Raw genomic sequence first — 18,044 nt, 5'->3', positions numbered from 1 at the left:
CTATTTCCACTATCATTTAATAAAACAAAGAACATTTTATAGAGAATGTACATTTCAAAAGGATGAATTTTATTGTATATAAATTATACCTAAATAAACCTGACTTTCTAAATGCAAGTATGCTAAACTTTGAATTAAAACAGTTAGAAATTGGATATATCTAGCTTTGGTATCCCAACTTCCACACCACTTTACCACAGAAGATGAAATAAAACACCATCACAAACAGAAGAGTTTTGGGAAACTACCGCTTCAGACTTTTCCTGAACAATGTCTTCTTTGTCACTCTTGTCCATCCTTACTGCTCTTATCCATCCAGGCCCTCATCACTTTTTTTCTGGACTACTGCAATATCCTCCCACCTGCCCTTTCTGTGCCCATGTCTCCCTCTCTGGTCCCTCCATTAGTGTGCTATCAGAGAGCTTCCTAAAACACAGCCCTGATCATATCATTCTGCTACCAGGAATAAAGCCTTGGCCCCTTACCCCACAATCTGAGCCAAACTTGTCTCCTTCATCATTTTACACCACATGGACCCAGTGCTCAAGTTATTTCTAACTGCATTCTCTTTTCCCTGTGTACTTTCATTCACGCTACTTCCCACACCTTAAACAAGTTTTCCCAATCTTCACCCTTTGAAATATTACACACTCTTCAAAGAATATTCAACTACCACTTTGTTTACAAGCCTTGATAACTCACCTCTTGGGCCTTCTAAATTGATTGTTCTCTCTGTCTAGTATTAGACGTATCATGTTTTATGGTGAAACTCTCACTTTATGGCAGAGACCTGGCTATCATCAATTTCTTTTTTTTTGAATTTTTGAATTTTATTTTATTTATTTATTTTATACAGCAGGTTCTTATTAGTTATCCATTTTATACATATTAGTGTATACATGTCAATCCCAATCTCCCAATTCATCACACACACACCCCGCTTGCCCCCCTTGGTGTCCATACGTTTGTTCTCTACATCTGTGTCTCAATTTCTACCCTGCAAACCGGTCCATCTATAACATTTTTCTAGGTTCCACACTGGCTATCATCAATTTCTATATTGTGTATATATAATTATTGAATGGACAATTTGCTTCTTCTCCTCCTCAGCAGATGACTTTATATCCTACTTCCCTCAGAAAACAGAAGCCATAAATAACCACCCCAACTTCCTGCCAACACACCTACAAATTCACCTGCATCTGTGCACAACATGTTCTCCCACCTTCCCACTCCTCCTTCAAACTAATCTTTTTCTTGGCTCTGAATCCCATCCCCTCATCCCTGACAAGAGCCTTGCTTCATCAATTATCTCCTCTTTCTTCTAAATTGGTAACCTCTTCCTTTCTTCTGATTCCTCTTCTCAATAGTGCAGGGAACACCAGCTAGAAATATTTACATAAACTATTTTCAAGCCAAAAGAATTTTGCTGATAGACCCTCAGGACTAGATACCCTGAAAAAAGCACACCCACACTTAGGAAGGTAAAGGAAATAAACCACAAACACACATTAGCCAGGCAAGAGAGAATTATATTCATCCATCACTGAGACAAAGAAGATTAAAAGTTGATGTCAGGACAACCACCCTCCTTATTCTCAGTCCTACTTTCTCGAGAGAAATTTCTAACCTATGAACATCTGTTAATTTCACCTGGCACCTGATTAAGGCAACTGTGTACACCCAACGGGGCCCAAAGAGCTATCCACAGGGGTAGCCACTTGTGCCTCTCCTCATGGGGCATATCTGCTAAGAGTCCTTGGTCTTCTTTCAGTTCCTCAAGCAGGTCGACAACTATCCTGCCTTTGAACATGTCAAACCCTCTGCCTGAAGCCCCTGTGGCAGAGTACTCCAACCACTCTGTTTTTGACATAACTGGCTCCTTATCCTTTAACTCTCAGCTCATAGATCACCTTTCCTGGTCACTCATTTGATACCACAATGTCCTTCATAGAATTTCTCATGGCTTGTAATTTTTATCTGTTTCTTATTAATTTTTCTCACCACTAGACTATCAAGCACTAGACTATAACCTCTATGAGAACAGGAATTATGTCTATCTTACTTACCATTATGTTCTCAGTACCTAGCACATGGAAGATACTCAAAAAAGTGTGGAATGAATGAGTTATATTAAAAGCTAGCTCAGCATTGCAGTGGTTCTAGAACAGGAAGCTTAGCAGAACCACCTGAGGATCTTATTTAAACTAAACAATCCTAAATCCCCTTCCCTAACTACACTTCAAACTGTCAAAGAAAAACTATAGCTAGACAGTAGTTAAAGCCATAAAAACAGATTTTATTCAGGACTGTTGCAATAATGGAAAAGAGACCTCAGTATAGAACAGGGCTCAATTCCAAATACAGCATGGACAAGTAGTAATTTATGGCCAAGGGACAGGGTTGGGGGGTCTATGAATGGAAAGTTATTAAGAGGTAAAAGGGGAGATCCTGGCTAAACTGATCTAACAGGATCTTTGCTGAAGGTGGGCCAGGGTAATCAGACATCACTTCGGGGGTGGTGGAGGGTAAGGAACTTGATCATATTTGGAGAGCGATCAGATGTCCAGGGTGGGGAGTTCTTGATAAACTGACTTAGCAGGGTTCTTGCTAATACTATATTTTACAAGGAAGCACACAGACGGGTCTAGGACAAGGTTCAGGAAACTGACTAAAGTTTGGTCAAGCAAAGAATCTTTGTCAATACCTAGAGTCAGATGTGCCATTTTCAGGATCGGGAGAGGGTACAGGTACACAGGTAGACTATGTATCCCTCGTAGCCCTCCAGATTCTGGCATAGGGTGAGGGGTATAAGATCAGTAATCACCATGGGAAGGGGAATGTTTGTATGTAACCGAGAAAAGTCCTGCAGTAACTTTCACACATCATCTCCAGGCCCCTGGGAGAAACACTGCTCCATTCCTATGCCTTGTAATATTATTCCCCAGATCTTTAGATCGAGCAGCTTGTCAACTATCAGACCCCTGATCTTTCAGCCAATCTCAAAAGGTCTCTAAGGCACACACATGGAAGCCTCCATATGGCCGACAACTTTTCTCATTTAAACTTTCTCCATCTTTAATATTCTTGTCCTCTACCAAAGGGACCTTCAATCATTAAACATACTAAGACATTCTATTAGAAGAAGAGCTCTAATACTGATAAAATGAAAAGGCAACGTTACTTCCAACAAGCCACTTAAGATTAAATGTTGCCATCGTTAATATAAAATGTTACTAGCACTATGAACTTAAAATCTGGGCACCCACACAAAATTTTTGGAAAAAGCCTTTTCATACCAAGCCCACAGATTCTCCATCATCAATCCCCCATAAGTCCATACCCTTTAATTGTATTAAACAAGAAAGGAGGGATGATATAGTAGGGGTAGGGGTGAGGGGGCAAGTTAAAGGGGTTTAGAGCAATATTCTTATTCTTCTCTTTGAACTACAAATTCCTCCAACACTTCTTGCTTTTGGGTGAAACATTCCAGGGTAAAATGGGAAGCAGTTCTAAGTGTTATCCCTGAGGGTCCTATCTGTGCACTAACCAATGATTAAAGCAATTTCCACATCTTATTTATGTAGGACTGACACAAATGGGAAGAGTTAAGGTACTCGAGAAGATAGAATTTCAACTGAAATGCTTTCTGGAAAAGCAGTGGACTATGAAACTATTGAATAACTCTTTTCAGTTTTTAAAGATTAAAATGCAACACATTTCAATCACAACTAAAGCCTGGAATTCAAATTGAAGTGTGACCCCCCCCCAAAATACACTGGCATCCCAATGAGCTAATTTCTACTAAAAAAAGAAGAGCTTCTGGGGAATTTGGGAGTCCATACAGCCTGTTCTGGAGGGACATGGAAAGAAAAGATAAATCTTTGGAGTCAGAGAAATTAGAGCTGAGATCATGATTTAGGATTGGGTAACTTGAGCTAGTTCTGTCTCCTCTCTTGGTGTCTGTTTTCTCCTCTGCGGTGGGGGCAGAGGAGTGATAACAGTGTCTTGCAAGATTATTAGGAAGACCACCCATGATAACAATAACAATGAGAACACTGCAAAAGGCAGTTGTGTATGAAAATATTTTTTAACAGCATACTCTAGGTCCCCAAGAATCAGTGGAGGGACTTTAGTTTTAAATTCTACTACTATGTAGGTGCCTCCTGAGTTTGCATTAGGAAAAAGCACCTGTTCCTCTCATGATGCTTCCACCTAACTGTTACTTAGTTTGGTTTAAACGCCCAGAAATGTGACCTCGGGTAAGCACTCAGAAACATTTTAAGACTCTTAAACTTTACATTTAAGATTTTTGTATTTCTTGAGTTGAAGCTACCCCCATTAATTTTCACTTGTTCCCCTCAAAACTATTTACTGAAATGACTGTTACTCCTTTGAAGTGAGAATATTTCCAGGATGGTGTAGTAAATAGTGCGAATGGTTGTGTCTCACATGCTTAGGGCACCTGAAATAGCTAGTTACCTTCCTTTGGACAAACAACAACTCCCAAAGAGCCCACTGTTTTGTTTTTTTAACCAATGAATATCTTCTAATAAAGAGGTGTCAAAACAAAAGTCCTAATTTTTCAAATTGCTTTTAATGTGGCTAAAGTATGGGACAGTTTCTCTTGTATTGGTCTCCCTGTTAAAATTAAGTATTCTAGCTAAAGCATTTAATAAACAAAATGTATCAACTCAACTCCAACCATCTTCATTTTATTTCACCTAAAATTAAGTATTCTAGCTAAAGCGTTTAATAAACAAAATATATCAACTCAACTCCAACCATCTTCACTTTATTTCATCTTTCTCTCTCTCTTTCTCTCTCTCTCTCTCTCACACACACACACACACACCCCACACACCACTGCAATCAAAGAAAAATTGTGTACAAAAGCTTGTGTGGCAAACTCCTAATTAATGATGAAAACTCCTTGGAGCCCCGGTGCCGTTTTCCCAATAGACTGCTATTTTAAAAATATTTCTCCTTGAAAACAACAGCATGATTAATGCCACCATTCCTGTTGAAATTACTTATGCAGAAACAACAAAGCACTATGAGCAATTATGAAAAACACTTTATTATGTATAATTTGTACATGCTTCAATTTGTGATGCTTGGGGTGATTTATTTTCCAGGTTGTGATGTCATCTACCAGATTTACCTGATCTAATTTTCATCCTGTCATGCCACCTACAAAAATACAATTTTCAAAGTGAAGTTCTCCTTCTTTATTTAAATAAAAAGTAAAAGCTTTTTATTTGAAAAAGCTTTGAAAAGCTTGTCAGACAGATAAAATAAGAATAGAATACTTTGCACACGTATCAACACCATACAAGGCATTACCCTTCACACAGTAACACCTAATGTGTTCTTTTATTTGGAAACAGCAGGAAAAGAGCCCCCTTTTCCTCAGAGGGAGATGCAAACTTTGCTGCTAAAGCCAAACTCCGGGGATGAAGGTGTGGTCCTCTGGGGAAAGTGGGGGCAGGGGGACTTATGGAGAAGGGCGGACGCCTCATAAGCACTTCAGGAGGAAGGAATTGCAGGAGGTTCCTCGGGGACAGTCGCACAGCTTCCCGATCCTAGCTCCTTTTCGCACGGCGCACTGCTCTCCCGCGTCACACTGCGAACAATACAATGTGTAGTCACCCTGCACACGCATGCCCATGCTCCCAACAGGCACGTCTCCCCACCAACACAAAGTCTGCCTCATGGGAGAGACAGATGAACCCTACCACCATCACCATGGGTCTAAGTACAGTCAGGCCTGAAACGAGGACAGCCTTGTGCTTATAATTTCAGCGAGAGAACATAAAAAGAAAGAAGTTTAAATTATTGAACCCCTTACTTTCTTCTACCTTTTGTGGGGAAGCTACACTTCCTGGCTCCTTTAATTGCTCATCCAAAAGAAAAAAAAAATCAACAAGACCTTTTTATCTAAGAGATAAACAATAGACAGACATTCTCACACCCCCTGCTCCGTGTACCCTCCTCACTCCAAGAAGATCAAAATGTGTGTGTGTGTGTGTGTGTGCGCGCGCGCGCACGCGCGCTCTTCAAGGAAGGTGACCAGACCTGAATCAAGATTTTTGACCCTAGAACTTAGATTTTTAAAAACCTGGCAGTGGTCCAGAAGGCAGGAAGAAAATTAGAGGAACAAGCACTGACTGGATTTAAGGGCTCTTCCAACTCAGAGAATTCTTTGTGAGGTGAAAAGAACACATTTTTAGGAAATACTGCTTTCCACAGAAACCCAAGGGCTGATTCCTGGCACAAACTGTTCAATCCTCCGAAATAGTCGATCTACTCTTTAACCTTAGAGCCAAGGGGCAAGGGCTGACGGTGGAAACAAAGGGGAGCCCACAGAATTCTGCAAACCCATTATCTGAATTATTTGCCACATCCTGGAGAGAAGGTTGTGTAAAAGACTCCAGGTGGTGTATTTCCTCTTGGAAAAGCATGGGGAGGGGCGACCCCAAAGCCTTACCATGGGGACTTGGCCATACTTCTTCTCATAAATCGGAATACGTTTACTCTTGAGCTTCTTCAGAACTTCCTGCAGTGCTTCGATCTGCAACACACCGCCCGCAGAGCCCCAAGTTGCCGCCTTGGCTGTGCGCCCAGCCCCGGTTTTCTCTTCCAGCCCTAGTTATAAGGAACCCCGGAGCCACACACACTCCTCCCCTGGACTCCACAAAGAGGGATGTTCAAGGGGTGGAAACTTAGCGAGCGCTGTCCCACGAACTGACCGCAGGTCCAGGAGCCTCGGAGACTCCTGTTGCTCCGAGGAGCCGGGATCAGGGATTCGCTCTACAGACTGTCTGGAGCCCGTGGGCTCAAGACGTTCTTCGGGTAACAGCGGGAGCCGGGAATCTGCGCCCACCTCCCCGGGCCCTGACTTAGGAATGGGGGTGGGGAGGCAGGGAGAGAGGAAGGACGCGCACAAAGGAAGGAACCTCGCGGCAGCCCAGGGGAGTCTGGGGCGGGGGGGATACAGACCAGCTCCTTCTCATGGGAGGCATCCTCCACGGCGGAGTAGATGTCCAGGGCTCGCGGCTGGAGCTCGGCGCCCTCCTGAGCTAGGGTGCCCAGCAGAGGTAGCAGCAACAGCAGGGCGGCACCCAGGAGGGGCAGCAGCCGCAGGCGGGGGCTCTCCATGGTGCTGAAATCCGGCGCTACAGGGGCAACCCGCGCTCCCGCCTTTTATAGCGAGCCTGAGCCTGGGCGCACGGAAGAAGGAGGGGGCGATGAAGGAAGGGGGTGTGGAGGAGGGTCCGGGTCAACCGTCTGTAGGCAGCGCTTCGCCGCCGCTTGACGTCAATGTCCGCTGGGCTCCAGGCGCCCCGGAACGAGGCTCTGCGTACAGATGGGCAAGAGCGCGGAAAACAGGGACCCCGCGCCCCCAAGTGCTGTCAGCCCCGTAGCAAGGGACGCTCCCCGAGGGGCCTGAGCTGAAGTCGAGGGGCAAGAGGTGAGGGATGGAGAGCGGGAGGGGACTAGGAAATGGAAAATGCCTTAGAGTCAAGGCACAGACAGAAGAGTCCTTCCCCATCACCTAGCAGCCACAGCGGCACGGTCAACCTCCCAGCACCACCGTGCTTCTTATCCCAGCCCCATCGGTGGCAGCAAGAAGACAGTGTTGCCTCCAGGCAGGCGCGTTTGCTGAGCACCTTACGAGGTACTCTGTGGTGGAGAGGAGGCAAATATAGTACGTAAAAGAAAGAGAAAGCATGGCCTTTCTCATGCTGGGTTCTTTGGTGGACTCTGTGCGGTAATGAGAAAAGAAGGACAGCAGAATAACCCCAGTTCAGCGGCGGTGTGGAGAGTGTAGAGAGCCAGATTCTGGTTTCAGTCCTGGCTCTACCACTTACAAGCTGGGTGACTTTGGACAACATAAAGAACATATCTGAGCCTCACCCTTTTCTTTTGTAAAACTGGAATTTTAAAATGTACTTCACAATGTTTTCAGGAGAATGGAATGACAAATTAGGTATGTAAAACCCCTGGCCCTCAGCACAATGAACACCAAGGCTCTCCTTTGAACTCTGAGGCTGACCAGACGAGTGGCTGTGTGTGCAGTATCTCGGCTTTTCCTCAGGGCAAATCCAACCATCCTCAGAACCCCTCCTACCGACTGTCCACCCCTGATATCTAAGAAGCCTAACTAGAAAGAAAGAAAGAAAAAAGGGGTGGGAAAAAATGCAACTTCCTGATTATGGAAATATCTCCAAAGATTAAAAGTCAGTGGTGAGCCAGCTCCTCAGTGACTTGTGAAGACTGTTTTTTCAGAGGATGGAGTCCCTACAGCCTGAACGCAAATGAAAGTTCCTGTAGGGGAGACAATGTTTTCCTACTTAGACCTAGAGGCTTATCCCACCTGCCTGCCCTCCTGGCTTCTTCTCTCACAACACCCTCTTTTTCTCAACTGCTCCTGAATCCATCCACTCTCGTCCATCCCCATTACTACCACCCCAGTCCTGGACAGCTGCCCCCACCTACTTCTTGCCTACCCCCAACTCCCACCTCATCTTCTCTTGCTTTCCTCTAATCCGTAAGTCACCCCCAGCCAGAATCTTTTTCCCCTTAAAATACACTAATGGTTTCCCATTACTTCCCATACTAAACAATGAATCTAAATTCCTTATCCTGACTTACCAAGTACTACATGATCTGTCCCCCTGTCCAACCTCCTGTCCTACCATTCTGCCCTCTCCACTCCAACCTCAGTAGCCTTCTTTTTGGTCCCTTAACAGGCCAAGCTCATTCCCACTTTGAGGCCTTTACACTTACCTTACCCAGAATGGTATTCCTTCATCTCCAAATGATTGACTATTTCCTGTCATTGAAATCTCAGTTTAAATGTCCTTGACCACCCCATCTAAAGTATCCACTAATTTATTCTCCCACAGATTTATTGTTTACCAGATGCTTTGGGTCATTGGGATAGTTAATGCATAATATGTGTCTAGTTATTACATTTATCAAGTATTTAACTGTTACTCAAGTGCACACTGGGAGGCAATTCAACAAGTAATATCTCAAAAGAAAAAAAGAAGTAATATCTCCTCTAATAACTGGCACGCATATTAACAGCATCAAAACATTTTCCTTTGGGACAAATGCAACTTGGAAATTAATCTAGCATCTCCCGTAGCTCTGCCTTTCACACATACCTTGCAATTCTATACAATAAAACTTCAGTAGCAGCACATATTGCCACTCAAACTTTACAGACACATGTTGGCACTTGTTGCAAAACCCATCTCCAGTGATAAAAGTATATTCTAAGCTTTAGAAGAAAAACAGTTCCAAACAAGATTTTAGCCCATCCTTCTGCAAAGATGGGGATATTCCCAATGTAATACTTCCTCTCAAACTGTGATCTATCCAGACACAAACAATAGCTTTTCCTTTCTGCCACTCCTACTGGAAAAACAGCTCAAAGTTCAAGTCCTGCTGACGTTTGGTTGGTACTATCCTCTTCATGCAAGGAGGACACCACATTTAGTTGAGGGGTTGGGAAAGGGACCCTTGGACAATCCTGTGAAGCAAGCCACAGGTATCGTGGTCATTTACACGCTGCAATGCTTTTTTCATCTATGAATAGAACGACTTGATAACCTATCTTTAGGGATCATATGGTACAATAAGATTTAGACCATTTTATTCCCAAAGATAACTTATGTAAGTTATAACAAGGGAGGGCACAAAAGCATGAGATGTTCTGCAGTCTGTATACCATGCCCTGGCAGGAGAATTTATGTATTCTTGCTACTTTCTAATGACTCCATTAGAAAGAAAAAAAAAACCCACCTTTGATACCCCCAAGCAAGTAAAGTCATAAGTGGATTTAATCACTACTTCTCATCTCAGATATAGAAATGGGAGTCAAGTCACCTCTCAAAAGAGAAGCAGTGACCAGGATGTGTCTACGGAGATTTACTGTAGACAAATCTCTCAATCACTCCTCCTAAGATAGAGCAGGTCTCCCGTTCTGCTCTTTGAAATAGCTCAAGAAGAGAAATCTCATCAGCAGAGAGCTGAGAAACTAGTGCCAGTAAGATCTACTTATAATGTACTGCTATCTGAATTTAAAAGATTGGAAGAAACTCTTCTGACCATTGTCTGTCTCTTGGAGTTCTAAAATTTTCACTATAAAAAATTAATTAATGAACCCATTAATTGATTTGTGACTTGGCAAGAGAAGAGAGTCTGGCTCTGGTCTAAAAGCCCTAAAAATACAGGGGCTGGTCAGTATTACTAAATGATAACTCTGGAGCCCTAAAGTGGTAAATAATGAAAAGACCATGGAGAAGCAGACACCAAAATGACATTCCAAATTCCAGTACTTCCCTCTCCCTCCTTCTTTCAAATTTTGAATCATTTCTTTTCCTATATGGCCCGCAATAGCACCAGCCTTTTGAATTGTCATATTGCTCAAATGTCAGAATACTTTATTGTCCATTAACGCCCTCTCTACCCCCCACAGCCAAGTCTTGCTCAACAGTAAAACTTCCTCAGTTTCATTAACTTTTCTAAAATTAATTAATTAATTTATTTGCTGCATTGGGTCTTTGTTGCTGTGCGCGGGCTTTCTCTAGTTGCGGTTGAGTGGGAGCTACTCTTCATTGTGGTGCTCGGGCTTCTCACTGCGGTGGCTTCTCTTGTTGTGGAGCATGGGCTCTAGGTGTGCGGGCTTCAGTAGTTGCAGCACGCAGGCTGAGTAGTTGTGGCTCGCGGGCTCTAGAGCGCAGGCTCAGTAGTGTGGTGCACGGGCTCAGTTGCTCCGCAGCATGTGGGATCTTCCCGGACCAGGGCTCGAACCCATGTCTCCTGCATTGACAGGCGGATTCTTAACCACTGGACCACCAGGGAAGTCCCTTAAATCCTTAAATATTTGCATTTAAGATTGTTTCTCTTTACCTGTGTTTGCTGCACTTTCCCCCCAAGTTAAACATCATTCTGTCTCTTTTGGTACACATTTATAATCTCTCAGGTGGCACACTTTCATTTCTACATTGTCTGCTCTCCACCCTCCCTGCCTCTGGAAGAGAGATTACTTTCCATTGGCATTCATCTTCTGTTTACTGACTTTCAGTCCAGAGCCTTCCTTCCAAAGGAACTGATGTTCACTCTGTTCTGACTAAACATCTTTATCACTATGTGAAAGAAAATAATCTTTCAGGGAAGGACATTTGGTGTTGGTGCTAAATTAGGAGGTGCTGGAGATGTAGTAGGGAAGAATATGTGCTTTACAGGCAGCCTCCGAAGGAATAAAGCAGGGGAGATTAGACAAAGCTTTTCATTAATGTTTTTATGCTTTCAGTTAAAAGGCTTTCAATTTCAAGGTTTTCAATTTTTAAAAATATGAATGCCAATATGTTCACTACACTGCTAAGTACTAGGAGGACTGCTAAGATAATCAAGACAAATTCTTGCCCTTGATCTTTGGATCTGGTCATGCCCACCAATACCCACAATATAACAACTCAGTGAACTTAGGGTCCTAATAGAGAAGGAGAAGCCCAGAAAATTCAGAGATTAATTCCCTCTAAAGATAGGAAGCTTCACAAAAAAATGGCATGTGAGTGGGTCCTAGAGGGTGGGTAGAATTTCAGTGATACCAAACATCCCACTCTGGGGCCTCGGGTACCAGCAGGCTATGCAAATGAAGTCACAGAGGCAAGGACATCTCAGGGAACACTGACCGATCTGGTTTGCTGATGAGTAGGCTACATGGAGAATCTGAGAGGCGGCAACGTGTAATGGGAAACATGACTAAAAAAGGAACTGTAGAGCAGAAAAAGAACATCCAAAGAAGCAATAAATAGTTCCAATTTTGGATCCAATGAACAGGAAACACAAGAATAGATGAATCCAAATAATTCAATTTTTAAAATACTAACACTGAAAGTAAGCTTCTTGACCTGAAAGGTCTAGCCTAAGAAAAGTAGGATATAAGGAGAAATCACTGATGAAGAGATACTTGTCCCAGGACAAAGCAAGCAATCTTTCTCTGGTTTCTTTTGCACAGCACACCTGGAACACAGCAGATGGAGTGCCACACCTAGCCTACACTCCCTGTGCCACATCTATCCCGTTTTCTCCTCTAACTCTTCTGGATCCAGATCTCCTAAGCTTACAGGAAGTATAGGGTTAGCACTAAAGCAGTAGACTAGGATGCCCCAAGAGATGAACTCTATGACTTAATAGTGAGCAATTTGAATCCTTCAATGGCTGCGCGTTGCCTACAGATTCTAGTTAACTTCACAACAATGGTGTCGAAGTTTCTCATGATTTGGTCCTGGCCCATATTTCCAATCTAATTTTTCTCCATTCCCAGCAAGTCCCATCAGATATCTTGTATCTTATTTTGCAGGCACACCATACTTATTTCTTAATTTTGCACTGAATTAGAGAAATAGACTAGGTTATGCTAAGTAACAAACAATCAAAAATCTCAGTGACTTTAAAAAAAGCAGGTATATTTCTTACTCATGTCACATGTACATCAAGGGTTGATGGAGTGCTGTGTTCATCATGGTCAGTCAAGGACTCAGACTGACAGAACATTCATCATGTCTGATGTTCCTGGTTGTGTTCCAAAGGGAAAAAAGAGCTCTGGACAGTCTTAAACAAGCTATTAAAAGTTTTGGCCCAGAAGTGATATTTCACTTTTGTTTCCAACTCACTATCCTGAACTAGTCACATGGCTCCACCAAGGTAAAAGGGACAAAATAAGAAGTACAGTGTTAAGAGGAACCTAGAATGCATTAATGACTAGCACATGTTCTCTGCATGCTTGTACCTCTGCCTCTGTCCATGTCCTTCCCTATGAACCACACCTTGAACATCTAAAAAGCTCATGCTTCAAGATACATCTTACCTGAAGCCTTCCTCATCCACTGCTCCATCACACCACCAGGTTTGCCTTGCCTTTGTTTCCATAGAGCTTTGTACATATACTTATTAAAACACCTAGCCTGCATTACATTGTATTATCCTATGTCTATCTCATTTTCTAGACAAGATCTTTGAGGGCAGAGAATATATCTAGTCACCTATGTATCCTCAGTATGTAGCATGGCACCTGACACAGATAAGGAGGGGACCATTAGTTGCTATGAAATGAAAGATTACCTTTAGACACTAACAAGATGACCATCCAATAAGGTACACATCTATTACAGAATAGCGTCATCCAAGCAGCTTAAAAGTACTACCAATTTACTATCCAGAAACACCATTGTCACCCTTGTGTGATGGGAAAAAATGTGCCAGAAGGGGTAAAATTGTTTCACAGTAGTCAATTTCAGAAGTAGGATTTCTGAGGTTCAGACTATGGCCTCTCTCAACATTTCCTCCAATAACTCAGGGCATTTCAGTTGCAAAATGGAAAATTTTTCTCAAATGCAAAACTTGCTTTGTCACTAGGAAGAAGGATATTGTCTCCATGCTCTTCTTATAGATTTCTACTTCATTGCTTTCCCCTCACACTCACCATGGTGCAATATGGAAAGAAAACTGGAATAGGATCAATCCTAAAAAAATTCTTATGAAGTTTAAAACCTGTCCCTGATCACCAATCTCCAAATCATGGAGACATGAAGAAATGACTTCTGTGCTGGAGAGGGGTTTGGCTTAGACGGCATCTAAGGTCACTTTAAAAACGACTAGTCTGGGACTCTTCTATGCCTCCTTCAGAACTCATCAAAGTGAAGTCTATTTCTTTTGACATAAACTATAACCTCAGGAGAAACAGAATACCATCTGGCATGATCCAAAGAGGCAGGGCCTGAGGGCAAAAGTATATTTTATAAGAAGAAAGATTTTCAACAAGTTTCTCCTCTACTTTTTAGAAGCTCTCTGGCCCTGACATTTCTCCACTGCACATCAACAGAAGTTTAATCTGGTTCTGGTTTTAACAGTACATTCATCACATTGGCTTGGCTTACCAGCTAAGTCAGACCCCACTTCTCCTGTTCTGCAAGCTAGATGTATTGACATTCAGGTCTCTGTTCTTCCCATCAAACTGCCTCTCTAAAGCCAGACTGGCAGCCTCTGAGATGGATGGGCTAGCAAGCATTCCTTAAGCTCCTCCAACATTTGCAGGACATCCACAGGGACTGCGCTTATTACTCAGGAAGGGGAGATTAGAGTGGGCTTTGGAAAGACTGCAATCCAGAGAACACCAAGCTTGCCCAAGGTAACATGTCAACATTTTCCTCTCCTATAAATGATTGCTGGAAGACAGTTGTTTGAAAACCCAGTTTAACTTTATGAATAGTATTATAGACAAGGAAGGTTCTCATATTTCTATACAAAAGAAGCTTAGAGATTTTAGGGAAGGCAATCCAGTTAGAAAAGTGGGGACAGAGAGGCGTGTCTTAAAGCTGCACTTGCCAGAGAGTTGACTGTTTTAGGGGGATGTTAGAGAGGTGACAGTGAAGATTATGGACGTGCTTAAAAACTTCTCAGCTTTCTTCAGTGCCCCATATTCCCTTAATTTTCCACCCTTCTCTGGAAAAGAGAGCTCTTTTTTTTTTTTTTTGCGTTACGCAGGCCTCTCCCTGTTGTGGCCTCTCCCATTGCAGAGCACAGGCTCTGGACGCGCAGGCTCAGCGGCCATGGCTCACAGGCCCAGCCACTCCGCGGCATGTGGGATCTTCCCGGACTGGGGCACGAACCCGTATCCCCTGCATCGGCAGGCGGACTTTCAACCACTGCCCCACCAGGGAAGCCCGAGAGCTCTTTAACAGTACTCTCCTCTCTGAGGCTCTGGGGCCTCTACTCCCATTCATCTGAGGATGTGAGCTATTCCTTCTCTTTTCTGTATATCATGGCAGTCTGTGGCTACTCCTCTCTCTGATGGTATATTATACATTGTGTTCCTGTTCATGATTATTTAGTGCTCCACCCTGAGGTAGGATTATACTTTGGGTCCTGTTCAACTCATACGTGACCACATGACTTGCTTTGGCCAGTGAAATACTAAGCAGAAGTATGATGTGTTGTTTTCATGGGGATGGTTTAAAGGTCAGTACATACTTGGCCCTGCTCTCTTTTTCCTCTTCCATGACGATTGGCAATGTTCCAAAAAGGAGCGGCTCTGTCAGCCTGGGTTATGGAGAGTTTTGGAGGGAGGAAAATATTGAGCACAGCTACAACCAACGTTCAGTGGACATAGAGTGTGATCAAGCAATAAACTTTTGTAGATATGAGCCACTGAGCCTGGGGGGTTATTTGTTACTGCAGGATAATTTAGCTTAATCTGACCCGTTCAGGTAGACAGACTACCATATCCATCAATACATCTCATAGATAATGTTAGTTATCTATTGCTACATAACAAATTACCTCAAAACTTAGTGGCTTAAAACAATCTATGTTTATTATCTCACCATTTCTGTGAGTCAGGAATGCAGGTGTGGCTCAGCAATGCAGGTGTGTCTTAGCTAGTTCCTTCAGGGTTTGTTATAGGGCTACAATCAAGGTGTCAGCCCAGGGTCTCTCAGAAGGCTGCAATCAGAAGAAGTTGGGGCTGCCGTCATCTCAAGGCTCAACTAGAGTAGGATTCACCTCCAAGATAACTCAGTGGATGTTGGTAAGGTTCACTTCCTCAAAGGCTACTTTACTGTGGCCTCAGTTACTTGCTGACTCTTGACTAGAGGCCACCCTCAATTCTTTCCAGGTAGCCCTCTCCGTCAGAGCAAGCATGCGAGAAGAGCCTGAAAGACAATGCCAACAAAAGGCCAGGCCCAGTCTCTCCTATGCTAATCACAGAAGTGACATCCCATCATTTTTGCCAAATTCTATTCACTGGATCCTGCCCACACTCAAGGGCAGGGGATTACATAAAGGTGTGACTATCAAGAGGCAGGGATCATTGGGAACCATGTTAGAAACTATCTACCACAATGACTCTGTCAAAAAAGAAAAAAGAATTGATTAACGTGAATTGCGCAAGAACCTAGGCTTGACTGGTGAGGTAAGGAAGAGAACTGCAGAATTTAACAACTGGGCTCTGAAACCCAAGAAGTCTAAATATCTTGCCTAAGATATACAGTTAGAAGTCAAGCCAGAACTAAAATTCAGATCTGTATTATTTCCACTAGACAGAGATAAGTGAAATATTAAATAGCAAGACAGGGCTTCCCTGGTGGCGCAGTGGTTGAGAGCCCGCCTGCCGTTGCAGGGGACACGGGGTCGTGCCCCGGTCCGGGAAGATCCCACATGCCTCGGAGCAGCTGGGCCCGTGAGCCATGGCCACTGGGCCTGTGCGTCCGGAGCCTGTGCTCCGCAACGGGAGAGGCCACAGCAGTGAGAGGCCCGCGTATCGCAAAAAAAAATAAAAAAATAAAAAAAAATAAATAGCAAGACAAATTGCATCCAACTGAAACAGAAGCTAGCCATCAATTGCTAACTGATTGTCAAATAAATCATCTAGACAATGAGTGAACAAGAAGTGCATGGAAGACAATCTCTTTAGGCTGGAGCAATTCGAAAGGTAGGTCAAGGAAGGATGGAATGTTTGAGCAGAGAAGAGGGGAAAGTGTTCTTGGCAAGGGATTAGTCAAACTGAGGGTTCTTCAGGGAATGCTAGCGTCACTGGAAAAAGTTGCCCCAAGTGATTCTGATAAAACCTGAATGATATAACCCCCTGGTTGAAGAGCACTGCTCAGGGGATTTTTGCATCATCTAGTGAGGTGGCAGGAAGCACGCTTTGCCCTACAAACATCTCCAAGGCCAAATCTTTTCAAGATTCCAATACGCTTTGTTCGTAAAACATGAACAGCTCAATAGCTATATAGACTCTACCCAGTATAGATGGGTAGAGTCAAGTCACTGCCAGTTCAGCAAAGACTTCCATGGCCCCCTGATCTAATGGGTCATGTATACATCTCAAGGGGCTTTCAAAGAGCTCCTAGCATGCAGAGATAAGCCCCCAAAATATAATAAGTAATTAAACCTTGAAGAAAGACTTATTTATATTCACCTTGAGCAGATACTGTGTTCCCAACTCTGTAGGCAATAAAATTGATAATTTAAGTAACTAGATCCAGGTCCCCAGACAAGTGGGAAGGAAGTTGGACCCAAATCCTCTGAAAAACTAGTGTTTTCTTATTTATACTTTCCTTCCATTTTATTTTATCAACTTGGTCATTTTTGTAAGGGGGTTAAAAAAAAAGAGGGAGCAAAAGAGAAGGAGAAAGTAAAACTTGAATTCTAAAATAATTTTTAAATACAGTAAAAGATAGTGCCTAATGGTCAAGATTCCCCCTTGCTCCCTGAAAAACCAAGTCATTTTCCATTGGAAGCTGAAAAAACAGCAGGTTAAGTCTCCAAGTAAAAGCTTTGACTTTCGAAATGTGAACTGGGACTGGCCATGTTATGACAGAGACCTTAATGTCAAGTACGTGAGAGGCCTTAGGGCCTTTTAGCCGTTGGAAGAGCAAAGATCTCAGCCTATGAGGACACAAAACCCCACACGCCTGACTGATGAGGAGGGGGCCCTGCGGAGCCACAGTGACAAGCATTTGTGATGCTTTGTACCCAGATGCAAATGTCGTTTTCTGCCATTTGCACTCTTGGCCAGGATAGCCCTGGATGAAGACATTGCTGATGGACATGGCCTTTGCCCAGTGCCCTGCAGTGAGGGTTGGAATGGATGAAAGCTGGAGCTTTGCCCACAGCAGCCACCAGATAACCACAGAGACCAATGTCCTCCAGTGTTTGCTAATGAAATTTCTCCTTAGCGGATGAAAAGGACTTCAAAGAAACCTGTCCAGGGGCTTCCCTGGTGGCACAGTAGTTGAGAGTCCGCCTGCCGATGCAGGGGACACAGGTTTGTGCCCCAGTCTGGGAAGATCGCACATGCCGCAGAGCGGCTGAGCCCATGAGCCATGGCTGCTGAGCCTGCGCGTCCGGAGCCTGTGCTCCGCAACGGGAGAGGCCACAACAGTGTGCAGGCCCGCGTACTGCACAAAAAAAAAAAAAAAAAAAGAAACCTGTCCAGTTTATTGTATTTTTTTATTATTATG

General features: G+C 43.4%; 1 protein-coding gene across 1 annotated transcript; it reads right to left on the bottom strand.

The window, feature by feature from the left end:
• Positions 1 to 5,057: 5,057 nt before the first annotated feature.
• CARTPT (CART prepropeptide) lies at positions 5,058 to 7,345 on the bottom strand. Its single transcript, XM_030842716.2, has 3 exons — positions 7,003 to 7,345; positions 6,491 to 6,574; positions 5,058 to 5,626 (listed from the first exon to the last, which is right to left on the bottom strand). Exons 1-3 carry the CDS (start codon positions 7,159 to 7,161, stop codon positions 5,519 to 5,521), a joined length of 351 nt encoding a protein of 116 aa, XP_030698576.1. The 5' UTR covers positions 7,162 to 7,345; the 3' UTR covers positions 5,058 to 5,518.
• Between the last annotated feature and the right edge of the window lie 10,699 nt (positions 7,346 to 18,044).

This window comes from Globicephala melas, chromosome 3, assembly GCF_963455315.2.
Source record: "Globicephala melas chromosome 3, mGloMel1.2, whole genome shotgun sequence".
Lineage (NCBI taxonomy): Eukaryota > Metazoa > Chordata > Mammalia > Artiodactyla > Delphinidae > Globicephala > Globicephala melas.
The sequence above is the reverse complement of the archived record's forward strand: the minus strand, read 5'-3'. Positions and strand labels throughout refer to the sequence as shown.

Coding starts and splice junctions, on each gene's coding strand:
- CARTPT (XM_030842716.2), bottom strand. CDS start 7,161: ATGGAGAGCCCCCGCCTGCGGCTGCTGCCCCTCCTGGGTGCCGCCCTG. Junction 6,575..7,002: donor CCTCCCATGAGAAGGAGCTG/GTCTGTATCCCC, acceptor GGTGTGTTGCAG/ATCGAAGCACTGCAGGAAGT. Junction 5,627..6,490: donor AGTATGGCCAAGTCCCCATG/GTAAGGCTTTGG, acceptor TATTGTTCGCAG/TGTGACGCGGGAGAGCAGTG.